The following is a 14,269-nucleotide window of genomic DNA, read 5'->3' on the forward strand; positions in this document are numbered from 1 at the left end:
CTGCAGGATAATACATGATATAACAGCAGAATAGTGAGTGCAGCTCTGCAGGATAATACATGATGTAACAGCAGAATAGTGAGTGCAGCTCTGCAGGATAATACATGAAGTAACAGCAGAATAGTGAGTGCAGCTCTGGAGGATAATACATGAAGTAACAGCAGAATAGTGAGTGCAGCTCTGCAGGATAAGACATGATGTAACAGCAGAATAGTGAGTGCAGCTCTGGAGGATAAGACATGAAGTAACAGCAGAATAGTGAGTGCAGCTCTGGAGGATAATACATGAAGTAACAGCAGAATAGTGAGTGCAGCTCTGGAGGATAAGACATGAAGTAACAGCAGAATAGTGAGTGCAGCTCTGCAGGATAATACATGACAGCAGAATAGTGAGTGTAGCTCTGGAGGATAATACATGATGTAACAGCAGAATAGTGAGTGCAGCTCTGCAGGATAATACATGAAGTAACAGCAGAATAGTGAGTGCAGCTCTGCAGGATAATACATGAAGTAACAGCAGAATAGTGAGTGCAGCTCTGGAGGATAAGACATGATGTAACATCAGAATAGTGAGTGCAGCTCTGCAGGATAAGACATGATGTAACAGCAGAATAGTGAGTGCAGCTCTGCAGGATAATACATGATGTAACAGCAGAATAGTGAGTGCAGCTCTGCAGGATAATACATGATGTAACAGCAGAATAGTGAGTGCAGCTCTGGAGGATAAGACATGATGTAACAGCAGAATAGTGAGTGCAGCTCTGCAGGATAATACATGATGTAACAGGAGAATAGTGAGTGCAGCTCTGCAGGATAAGACATGAAGTAACAGCAGAATAGTGAGTGCAGCTCTGCAGGATAATACATGATATAACAGCAGAATAGTGAGTGCAGCTCTGCAGGATAATACATGACAGCAGAATAGTGAGTGCAGCTCTGGAGGATAAGACATGATGTAACAGCAGAATAGTGAGTGCAGCTCTGCAGGATAATACATGAAGTAACAGCAGAATAGTGAGTGCAGCTCTGCAGGATAAGACATGAAGTAACAGCAGAATAGTGAGTGCAGCTCTGGAGGATAAGACATGATGTAACAGCAGAATAGTGAGTGCAGCTCTGGAGGATAAGACATGAAGTAACAGCAGAATAGTGAGTGCAGCTCTGCAGGATAATACATGATATAACAGCAGAATAGTGAGTGCAGCTCTGCAGGATAATACATGATGTAACAGCAGAATAGTGAGTGCAGCTCTGCAGGATAATACATGAAGTAACAGCAGAATAGTGAGTGCAGCTCTGGAGGATAATACATGAAGTAACAGCAGAATAGTGAGTGCAGCTCTGCAGGATAAGACATGATGTAACAGCAGAATAGTGAGTGCAGCTCTGGAGGATAAGACATGAAGTAACAGCAGAATAGTGAGTGCAGCTCTGGAGGATAATACATGAAGTAACAGCAGAATAGTGAGTGCAGCTCTGGAGGATAAGACATGAAGTAACAGCAGAATAGTGAGTGCAGCTCTGCAGGATAATACATGACAGCAGAATAGTGAGTGTAGCTCTGGAGGATAATACATGATGTAACAGCAGAATAGTGAGTGCAGCTCTGCAGGATAATACATGAAGTAACAGCAGAATAGTGAGTGCAGCTCTGCAGGATAATACATGAAGTAACAGCAGAATAGTGAGTGCAGCTCTGGAGGATAAGACATGATGTAACAGCAGAATAGTGAGTGCAGCTCTGCAGGATAATACATGAAGTAAAATCAGACTATTATTATTTGTTCCTTCTCGGTTGCTCCAGACTTCGGTATCCGGATCCCGGTCGGACACGTTGATTACTTTATAAATGGCGGCCGGGACCAGCCGGGGTGTCCGTCCATACGGAGACGTAAGTTATAATAGAGGCCACAGCTCGTTATATTTTCTCTTTTATTAACCATGTGTTGTCGTTCTGCAGCCTATCAATACCTGATCTGTGATCACATGCGGTCGGTCGCCATGTTCATCAGCGCGGTGCGGGGGAGCTGCTCCTACCTTGGATTTCCGTGCTCCAGCTACCAAATGTTCAAAGAGGGTCTCTGCATGGAATGCCAGACGAATGCGAGGTCCTCCTGCCCCCACATAGGTACTACTACCCTCATCATATAGGTACTACTACCTCATCATATAGGTACTACTACCTCATCATATAGGTACTACTACCTCATCATATAGGTACTACTACCCTCATTATATAGGTACTACTCCCCTCATCATATAGGTACTACTCCCCTCATCATATAGGTACTAACCTCATCATATAGGTACTACTACCTCATCATATAGGTACTACTCCCCTCATCATATAGGTACTACTCCCCTCATCATATAGGTACTAACCTCATCATATAGGTACTACTACCTCATCATATAGGTACTACTCCCCTCATCATATAGGTACTAACCTCATCATATAGGTACTACAACCTCATCATATAGGTACTACTACCCTCATCATATAGGTACTACTACCCTCATTATATAGGTACTACTACCCTCATTATATAGGTACTACTACCCTCAGCATACAGGTACTAACCTCATCATATAGGTACTACTCCCCTCATCATATAGGTACTACTCTCCTCATTGTATAGGTACTACTCCCCTCATCATATAGGTACTACAACCTCATCATATAGGTACTACTCCCCTCATCATATAGGTACTACTCCCCTCATTGTATAGGTACTACTCCCCTCATCATATAGGTACTAACCTCATCATATAGGTACTACAACCTCATCATATAGGTACTACTCCCCTCATTATATAGGTACTACTCCCCTCATCATATAGGTACTACTACCCTCATCATATAGGTACTACTACCCTCATCATATAGGTGCTACTCCCCTCATCATATAGGCGCTACTGCCCTCATCATATAGGCACTACTACCCCCATCATACTGGTACTACTCCCCTCATCATATAGGTACTACTCCCCTCGTCATATAGGTACTACTCCCCTCGTCATATAGGTACTACTCCCCTCGTCATATAGGCACTACTACCCTCATCATATAGGCACTACTACCCTCATCATATAGGCACTACTACCCCCGTCATACTGGTACTACTCCCCTCGTCATATAGGTACTACTCCCCTCGTCATATAGGTACTACTCCCCTCGTCATATAGGTACTACTCCCCTCGTCATATAGGTACTACTACCCTCATCATATAGGCGCTACTGCCCCCATCATACAGGTACTACTCCCCCCATCATACAGGTACTACTCCCCTCATCATATAGGTACTACTCCCCTCATCATATAGGTACTACTCCCCTCATCATATAGGTATTACTCCCCTCATCATATAGGTACTACTCCCCTCATCATATAGGTACTACTCCCCTCGTCATATAGGCACTACTACCCTCATCATATAGGCACTACTACCCCCGTCATACTGGTACTACTCCCCTCGTCATATAGGTACTGCTAACCTTGTGATATAGGTACTACTACCTCATCATATAGGTACTACTACCTCATCATATAGGTACTACTACCTCATTATATAGGTACTACTACCTCATTATATAGGTACTACTACCTCATCATATAGGTACTACTACCCTCATTATATAGGTACTACTACCTCATTATATAGGTACTACTACCTCATCATATAGGTACTACTACCTCATCATATAGGTACTACTACCCTCATTATATAGGTACTACTACCTCATTATATAGGTACTACTACCTCATTATATAGGTACTACTCCCCTCATCATATAGATACTACTACCTCATCATATAGGTACTACTCCCCTCATCATATAGGTACTACTACCTCATTATATAGGTACTACTACCTCATCATATAGGTACTACTACCTCATCATATAGGTACTACTACCTCATCATATAGGTACTACTACCTCATTATATAGGTACTACTACCTCATTATATAGGTACTACTCCCCTCATCATATAGGTACTACTACCTCATCATATAGGTACTACTACCTCATCATATAGGTACTACTACCTCATTATATAGGTAATACTCCCCTCATCATATAGGTACTACTCCCCTCATCATATAGGTACTACTCCCCTCATCATATAGGTACTACTCACCTCATCATATAGGTACTACTACCTAATCATATAGGTACTACTCCCCTCATCATATAGGTACTACTCCCCTCATCATATAGGTACTACTCCCCTCATCATATAGGTACTACTCCCCATATCATATAGGTACTACTCCCCTGATCATATAGGTACTACTCCCCTCATCATATAGGTACTACTACCTCATCATATAGGTACTACTACCCTCATCATATAGGTACTACTACCCCCATCATGTAGGTACTACTCCCCTCATCATGTAGGTACTACTCCCCTCATCATGTAGGTACTACTCCCCTCATCATATAGGTACTACTACCCCCATCATATAGGTACTACTACCCTCATCATATAGGTACTACTACCCTCATCATATAGGTACTACTCCCCTCATCATATAGGCGCTACTGCCCTCATCATACAGGTACTACTCCCCTCATTATATAAGTACTATTCCCCTCATCATATAGGTACTACTACCCTCATCATATAGGTACTACTCCCCTCATCATATAGGCGCTACTGCCCTCATCATATAGGCACTACTACCCCCATCATACTGGTACTACTCCCCTCATCATATAGGTACTACTACCCTCATCATATAGGCGCTGCTGCCCTCATCATATAGGCGCTACTGCCCCCATCATACTGGTACTACTCCCCTCATCATATAGGTACTACTACCTCATCATATAGGTACTACTACCCTCATCATATAGGTACTACTACCCCCATCATATAGGTACTACTACCCTCATCATATAGGTACTACTACCCCCATCATGTAGGTACTACTCCCCTCATCATGTAGGTACTACTCCCCTCATCATGTAGGTACTACTCCCCTCATCATATAGGTACTACTACCCCCATCATATAGGTACTACTACCCCCATCATATAGGTACTACTACCCTCATCATATAGGTACTACTACCCTCATCATATAGGTACTACTCCCCTCATCATATAGGCGCTACTGCCCTCATCATATAGGCGCTACTGCCCTCATCATATAGGCACTACTACCCCCATCATACTGGTACTACTCCCCTCATCATATAGGTACTACTACCCTCATCATATAGGCGCTGCTGCCCTCATCATATAGGCGCTACTGCCCCCATCATACTGGTACTACTCCCCTCATCATATAGGTACTACTCCCCTCATCATATAGGTACTACTCCCCTCATCATATAGGTACTACTCCCCTCATCATATAGGTACTACTCCCCTCGTCATATAGGTACTACTCCCCTCGTCATATAGGCACTACTACCCTCATCATATAGGCACTACTACCCTCATCATACTGGTACTACTCCCCTCGTCATATAGGTACTACCCTCGTCATATAGGTACTACTACCCTCGTCATATAGGTACTACTAACCTTGTGATATAGGTACTACTACCTCATCATATAGGTACTACTACCTCATCATATAGGTACTACTACCTCGTCATATAGGTACTACTACCCTCGTCATATAGGTACTACTACCCTCGTCATATAGGTACTACTACCTCATCATATGGGTACTACTACCCTCATCATATGGGTACTACTACCTCATCATATAGGTACTACTACCTCATCATATAGGTACTACTACCCTCGTCATATAGGTACTACTACCCTCATCATATGGGTACTACTACCTCATCATATAGGTACTACTACCTCATATAGGTACTACTCCCCCATCATATAGGTACTACTACCTCATCATATAGGTACTACTCTCCTCATCATATAGGTACTACTACCTCATCATATAGGTACTACTCCCCCATCATATAGGTACTACTACCCTCATCATATAGGTACTGCTACCCTCATCATATAGGTACTGCTACCCTCATCATATAGGTACTACTACCTCATATAGGTACTACTCCCCCATCATATAGGTACTACTACCTCATCATATAGGTACTACTCTCCTCATCATATAGGTACTACTACCTCATCATATAGGTACTACTCCCCCATCATATAGGTACTACTACCCTCATCATATAGGTACTGCTACCCTCATCATATAGGCACTACTACCTCATCATACAGGTACTAACCTCATCATATAGGTACTACTACCCTCATTTATATAGGTACTACTCCCCTCCCCTCATCATACAGGTACTACTACCTTCATCATATAGGTACTACTACCCTCATTATATAGGTACTACTCCCCTCCCCTCATCATACAGGTACTACTACCTTCATCATATAGGTACTGCTACCCTCATCATATAGGTACTACTACCTCATCATACAGGTACTAACCTCATCATATAGGTACTACTACCCTCATTATATAGGTACTACTCCCCTCCCCTCATCATACAGGTACTACTACCCTCATCATATAGGTACTGCTACCCTCATTATGTAGGTATCACTACCCTGATTATGAAGGTATCACTACTGTAATTATGTAGGTACTACTACTATCATCATATATGTATAACTACCCTCATCATTGTGCCCCGCTGATCAGCTGACATTCCCAGGAGGTATTTACTCTGCAGCGGCCTCTACAGGTGAATTTCAGTATTACAGATCAATGATTGCTCAGTGATATGGACATTGTAGACACGATGAGGCGCCCAATATGACAGCGACTAAATCCCCGAATGACTGCACCGCCATCTTATATTAGACTGTATAGTAATAGATTTATTGCATCGTGTTCAGCAGAGTGATCACATGACACAGCGCCAGCGCAGTATATAGGACGGTCTCCTCTCTGGTTACTATCATGGTGATCTCCTCTGTGGTTACTATCATGGCGATCTCTGTGGATACTATCATGGTGATCTCCTCTGTGGTTACTATCATGGTGATCTCCTCTGTGGTTACTATCATGGTGATCTCCTCTGTAGTTACTATCATGGTGATCTCCTCTGTGGTTACTATCATGGTGATCTCCTCTGTGGTTACTATCATGGTGATCTCCTCTGTAGTTACTATCATGGTGATCTCCTCTGTAGTTACTATCATGGTGATCTCCTCTGTGGTTACTATCATGGTGATCTCCTCTGTGGTTACTATCATGGTGATCTCCTCTGTAGTTATTATCATGGTGATCTCCTCTGTGGTTACTATCATGGTGATCTCCTCTGTGGTTACTATCATGGTGATCTCCTCTCTGGTTACTATCATGGTGATCTCTGTAGTTACTATCATGGTGATCTCCTCTGTGGTTACTATCATGGTGATCTCCTCTGTAGTTACTATCATGGTGATCTCCTCTGTGGTTACTATCATGGTGATCTCCTCTGTAGTTACTATCATGGTGATCTCCTCTGTGGTTACTATCATGGTGATCTCCTCTGTGTTTACTATCATGGTGATCTCCTCTGTGGTTACTATCATGGTGATCTCCTCTGTAGTTACTATCATGGTGATCTCCTCTGTGGTTACTATCATGGTGATCTCCTCTGTAGTTACTATCATGGTGATCTCCTCTGTAGTTGCTATCATGGTGATCTCCTCTGTAGTTACTATCATGGTGATCTCCTCTGTGGTTACTATCATGGTGATCTCCTCTGTAGTTACTATCATGGTGATCTCCTCTGTGGTTACTATCATGGTGATCTCCTCTGTGGTTACTATCATGGTGATCTCCTCTGTAGTTACTATCATGGTGATCTCCTCTGTAGTTACTATCATGGTGATCTCCTCTCTGGTTACTATCATGGTGATCTCCTCTGTGGTTACTATCATGGTGATCTCCTCTCTGGTTACTATCATGGTGATCTCTGTAGTTACTATCATGGTGATCTCCTCTGTAGTTACTATCATGGTGATCTCCTCTGTAGTTACTATCATGGTGATCTCCTCTCTGGTTACTATCATGGTGATCTCTGTAGTTACTATCATGGTGATCTCCTCTGTAGTTACTATCATGGTGATCTCCTCTGTAGTTACTATCATGGTGATCCCCTCTGTGGTTACTATCATGGTGATCTCCTCTGTAGTTATTATCATGGTGATCTCCTCTGTGGTTACTATCATGGTGATCTCCTCTGTAGTTACTATCATGGTGATCTCCTCTGTGGTTACTATCATGGTGATCTCCTCTGTAGTTACTATCATGGTGATCTCCTCTGTGGTTACTATCATGGTGATCCCCTCTGTGGTTACTATCATGGTGATCTCCTCTGTGGTTACTATCATGGTGATCTCCTCTGTAGTTACTATCATGGTGATCTCCTCTGTGGTTACTATCATGGTGATCCCCTCTGTGGTTACTATCATGGTGATCTCCTCTGTGGTTACTATCATGGTGATCTCCTCTGTAGTTACTATCATGGTGATCTCCTCTCTGGTTACTATCATGGTGATCTCCTCTGTGGTTACTATCATGGTGATCTCCTCTCTGGTTACTATCATGGTGATCTCCTCTGTAGTTACTATCATGGTGATCTCCTCTGTAGTTACTATCATGGTGATCTCCTCTGTAGTTACTATCATGGTGATCCCCTCTGTGGTTACTATCATGGTGATCTCCTCTGTGGTTACTATCATGGTGATCTCCTCTGTGGTTACTATCATGGTGATCTCCTCTGTGGTTACTATCATGGTGATCTCCTCTGTAGTTACTATCATGGTGATCTCCTCTGTGGTTACTATCATGGTGATCTCCTCTGTGGTTACTATCATGGTGATCTCCTCTCTGGTTACTATCATGGTGATCTCCTCTGTAGTTACTATCATGGTGATCTCCTCTGTGGTTACTATCATGGTAATCTCCTCTGTAGTTACTATCATGGTGATCTCCTCTGTGGTTACTATCATGGTGATCCCCTCTGTGGTTACTATCATGGTGATCTCCTCTGTAGTTACTATCATGGTGATCTCCTCTGTAGTTACTATCATGGTGATCTCCTCTGTGGTTACTATCATGGTGATCCCCTCTGTGGTTACTATCATGGTGATCTCCTCTGTGGTTACTATCATGGTGATCTCCTCTGTGGTTACTATCATGGTGATCTATGTAGTTACTATCATTGTGATATCTGTGGTTACTATCATGGTGATCTCTGTGGTTACTATCATGGTGATCTCCTCTGTGGTTACTATCATGGTGATCTCCTCTGTGGTTACTATCATGGTGATCTATGTAGTTACTATCATTGTGATATCTGTGGATACTATCATGGTGATCTCCTCTGTGGTTACTATCATGGTGATCTCCTCTGTGGTTACTATCATGGTGATCTCCTCTGTAGTTACTATCATGGTGATCTCCTCTGTGGTTACTATCATGGTGATCTCTGTAGTTACTATCATGGTGATCTCCTCTGTGGTTACTATCATGGTGATCTCTGTGGTTACTATCATGGTGATCTCCTCTGTGGTTACTATCATGGTGATCTCTGTGGTTACTATCATGGTGATCTCCTCTGTGGTTACTATCATGGTGATCTCCTCTGTAGTTACTATCATGGTGATCTCCTCTGTGGTTACTATCATGGTGATCTATGTAGTTACTATCATTGTGATATCTGTGGATACTATCATGGTGATCTCCTCTGTGGTTACTATCATGGTGATCTCTGTGGTTACTATCATGGTGATCTCCTCTGTGGTTACTATCATGGTGATCTCCTCTGTAGTTACTATCATGGTGATCTCCTCTCTGGTTACTATCATGGTGATCTCCTCTGTGGTTACTATCATGGTGATCTATGTAGTTACTATCATTGTGATATCTGTGGATACTATCATGGTGATCTCTGTAGTTACTATCATGGTGATCTCCTCTGTGGTTACTATCATGGTGATCTCTGTGGTTACTATCATGGTGATCTCCTCTGTGGTTACTATCATGGTGATCTCTGTGGTTACTATCATGGTGATCTCCTCTGTGGTTACTATCATGGTGATCTCTGTAGTTACTATCATGGTGATCTCCTCTGTAGTTACTATCATGGTGATCTCTGTGGTTACTATCATGGTGATCTCTGTAGTTACTATCATGGTGATCTCCTCTGTAGTTACTATCATGGTGATCTCTGTAGTTACTATCATGGTGATCTCTGTGGATACTATCATGGTGATCTCCTCTGTAGTTACTATCATGGTGATCTCTGTGGTTACTATCATGGTGATCTCTGTGGTTACTATCATGGTGATCTCTGTGGTTACTATCATGGTGATCTCCTCTGTGGTTACTATCATGGTGATCTCCTCTGTAGTTACTATCATGGTGATCTCTGTAGTTACTATCATGGTGATCTCTGTGGATACTATCATGGTGATCTCCTCTGTAGTTACTATCATGGTGATCTCTGTGGTTACTATCATGGTGATCTCTGTGGTTACTATCATGGTGATCTCTGTGGTTACTATCATGGTGATCTCCTCTGTGGTTACTATCATGGTGATCTCCTCTGTAGTTACTATCATGGTGATCTCTGTAGTTACTATCATGGTGATCTCTGTGGATACTATCATGGTGATCTCTGTGGATACTATCATGGTGATCTCTGTGGATACTATCATGGTGATCTCTGTAGTTACTATCATGGTGATCTCTGTAGTTACTATCATGGTGATCTCTGTAGTTACTATCATGGTGATCTCTGTAGTTACTATCATGGTGATCTCTGTAGTTACTATCATGGTGATCTCCTCTGTGGTTACTATCATGGTGATCTCTGTAGTTACTATCATGGTGATCTCTGTAGTTACTATCATGGTGATCTCCTCTGTGGTTACTATCATGGTGATCTCCTCTGTGGTTACTATCATGGTGATCTCCTCTCTGGTTACTATCATGGTGATCTCCTCTGTAGTTACTATCATGGTGATCTCCTCTGAGATTACTATCATGGTGATCTCCTCTGTGGTTACTATCATGGTGATCTCCTCTGTGGTTACTATCATGGTGATCTCCTCTGTGGTTACTATCATGGTGATCTCCTCTGTGGTTACTATCATGGTGATCTCCTCTGTAGTTACTATCATGGTGATCTCCTCTGTGGTTACTATCATGGTGATCTCCTCTGTGGTTACTATCATGGTGATCTCCTCTGTGGTTACTATCATGGTGATGTCCTCTGTAGTTACTATCATGGTGATCTCCTCTGTAGTTACTATCATGGTGACCTCCTCTGTAGTTATTATCATGGTGATCTCTGTGGTTACTATCATGGTGATCTCTGTAGTTACTAGCATGGTGATCTCCTCTGTGGTTACTATCATGGTGATCTCCTCTGTAGTTACTATCATGGTGATCTCCTCTGTAGTTGCTATCATGGTGATCTCCTCTGTGGTTACTATTATGGTGATCTCCTCTGTGGTTACTATCATGGTGATCTCCTCTGTAGTTACTATCATGGTGATCTCCTCTGTAGTTACTATCATGGTGATCTCCTCTGTAGTTACTATCATGGTGATCTCCTCTGTAGTTACTATCATGGTGATCTCCTCTGTAGTTACTGTCATGGTGACCTCCTCTGTGGTTACTATCATGGTGATCTCCTCTGTGGTTACTATCATGGTGATCTCCTCTGTGGTTACTATCATGGTGATCTCCTCTGTAGTTACTATCATGGTGATCTCCTCTGTAGTTACTATCATGGTGACCTCCTCTGTAGTTATTATCATGGTGATCTCTGTGGTTACTATCATGGTGATCTCTGTAGTTACTATCATGGTGATCTCCTCTGTAGTTACTATCATGGTGATCTCCTCTGTAGTTACTATCATGGTGACCTCCTCTGTAGTTACTATCATGGTGATCTCTGTAGTTACTATCATGGTGATCTCCTCTGTGGTTACTATCATGGTGATCTCTGTAGTTACTATCATGGTGATCTCCTCTGTAGTTACTATCATGGTGATCCCCTCTGTGGTTACTATCATGGTGATCTCCTCTGTGGTTACTATCATGGTGATCTCCTCTGTAGTTACTATCATGGTGATCTCCTCTGTAGTTACTATCATGGTGATCTCCTCTGTGGTTACTATCATGGTGATCTCCTCTGTGGTTACTATCATGGTGATCTCCTCTGTGGTTACTATCATGGTGATCTCTTCTGTGCTTACTATCATGGTGATCTCCTCTGTGGTTACTATCATGGTGATCTCCTCTGTGGTTACTATCATGGTGATCTCCTCTTTGGTTATTATCATGGTGATCTCCTCTGTGGTTACTATCATGGTGATCTCCTCTGTAGTTACTATCATGGTGATCTCCTCTGTGGTTACTATCATGGTGATCTCCTCTGTGGTTACTATCATGGTGATCTCCTCTGTAGTTACTATCATGTCGATCTCTGTGGTTACTATCATGGTGATCTCCTCTGTGGTTACTATCATGGTCATCTCTTCTGTGGTTACTATCATGGTGATCTCCTCTGTGGTTACTATTATGGTGATCTCCTCTGTGGTTACTATCATGGTGATCTCCTCTGTGGTTACTATCATGGTGATCTCCTCTGTAGTTACTATCATGGTGATCTCCTCTGTAGTTACTATCATGGTGACATCCTCTGTAGTTATTATCATGGTGATCTCTGTGGTTACTATCATGGTGATCTCTGTAGTTACTATCATGGTGATCTCCTCTGTGGTTACTATCATGGTGATCTCCTCTGTAGTTACTATCATGGTGATCTCCTCTGTGGTTACTATCATGGTGATCTCCTCTGTAGTTATTATCATGGTGATCTCTGTAGTTACTATCATGGTGATCTCTGTAGTTACTATCATGGTGATCTCCTCTGTAGTTACTATCATGGTGATCTCCTCTGTAGTTACTATCATGGTGATCTCTGTAGTTACTATCATGGCGATTTCCTCTGTTGTTATTATTATGGTGATCTCCTCTGTGGTTACTATCATGGTGATCTCCTCTGTGGTTACTATCATGGTGATCTCCTCTGTGGTTACTATCATGGTGATCTCCTGTGTGGTTACTATCATGGTGATCTCCTCTGTAGTTACTATCATGGTGATCTCCTCTGTAGTTACTATCATGGTGATCTCTGTGGATACTATCATGGTGATCTCTGTAGTTACTATCATGGTGATCTCCTCTGTGGTTACTATCATGGTGATCTCCTCTGTGGTTACTATCATGGTGATCTCCTCTGTAGTTACTATCATGGTGATCTCCTCTGTAGTTACTATCATGGTGATCTCTGTGGTTACTATCATGGTGATCTCTGTAGTTACTATCATGGTGATCTCCTCTGTGGTTACTATCATGGTGATCTCTGTGGTTACTATCATGGTGATCTCCTCTGTGGTTACTATCATGGTGATCTCCTCTGTGGTTACTATCATGGTGATCTATGTAGTTACTATCATTGTGATATCTGTGGATACTATCATGGTGATCTCTGTAGTTACTATCATGGTGATCTCCTCTGTGGTTACTATCATGGTGATCTCTGTGGTTACTATCATGGTGATCTCCTCTGTGGTTACTATCATGGTGATCTCCTCTGTAGTTACTATCATGGTGATCTCCTCTGTGGTTACTATCATGGTGATCTCCTCTGTGGTTACTATCATGGTGATCTCCTCTGTGGTTACTATCATGGTGATCTCCTCTGTGGTTACTATCATGGTGATCTCTGTGGTTACTATCATGGTGATCTCCTCTGTGGTTACTATCATGGTGATCTCCTCTGTAGTTACTATCATGGTGATCTCCTCTCTGGTTACTATCATGGTGATCTCCTCTGTGGTTACTATCATGGTGATCTATGTAGTTACTATCATTGTGATATCTGTGGATACTATCATGGTGATCTCTGTAGTTACTATCATGGTGATCTCCTCTGTGGTTACTATCATGGTGATCTCTGTGGTTACTATCATGGTGATCTCCTCTGTGGTTACTATCATGGTGATCTCTGTGGTTACTATCATGGTGATCTCCTCTGTGGTTACTATCATGGTGATCTCTGTAGTTACTATCATGGTGATCTCCTCTGTAGTTACTATCATGGTGATCTCTGTGGTTACTATCATGGTGATCTCTGTAGTTACTATCATGGTGATCTCCTCTGTAGTTACTATCATGGTGATCTCTGTAGTTACTATCATGGTGATCTCTGTGGATACTATCATGGTGATCTCCTCTGTAGTTAC

The 14,269-nt window shown here is 42.3% G+C and overlaps 1 protein-coding gene across 2 annotated transcripts in view; it reads left to right on the plus strand.

Annotated features, from left to right (window-relative positions):
• PLA1A (phospholipase A1 member A) overlaps window positions 1-14,269 on the plus strand; it is a 61,589-nt gene that overhangs the window by 16,238 nt on the left and 31,082 nt on the right. The window contains exons 6-7 of one of the 2 annotated variants that reach the window (XM_056554506.1): window positions 1,804-1,890; window positions 1,960-2,127. In XM_056554506.1, coding sequence (XP_056410481.1) covers window positions 1,804-1,890; window positions 1,960-2,127 — 255 coding nt within the window. The remainder of the gene's footprint in view (window positions 1-1,803; window positions 1,891-1,959; window positions 2,128-14,269) is intronic. The other variant, XM_056554507.1, reaches the window with a different exon arrangement.

This window comes from Hyla sarda, unplaced genomic scaffold (genome assembly GCF_029499605.1).
Source record: "Hyla sarda isolate aHylSar1 unplaced genomic scaffold, aHylSar1.hap1 scaffold_763, whole genome shotgun sequence".
Taxonomy (NCBI): domain Eukaryota; kingdom Metazoa; phylum Chordata; class Amphibia; order Anura; family Hylidae; genus Hyla; species Hyla sarda.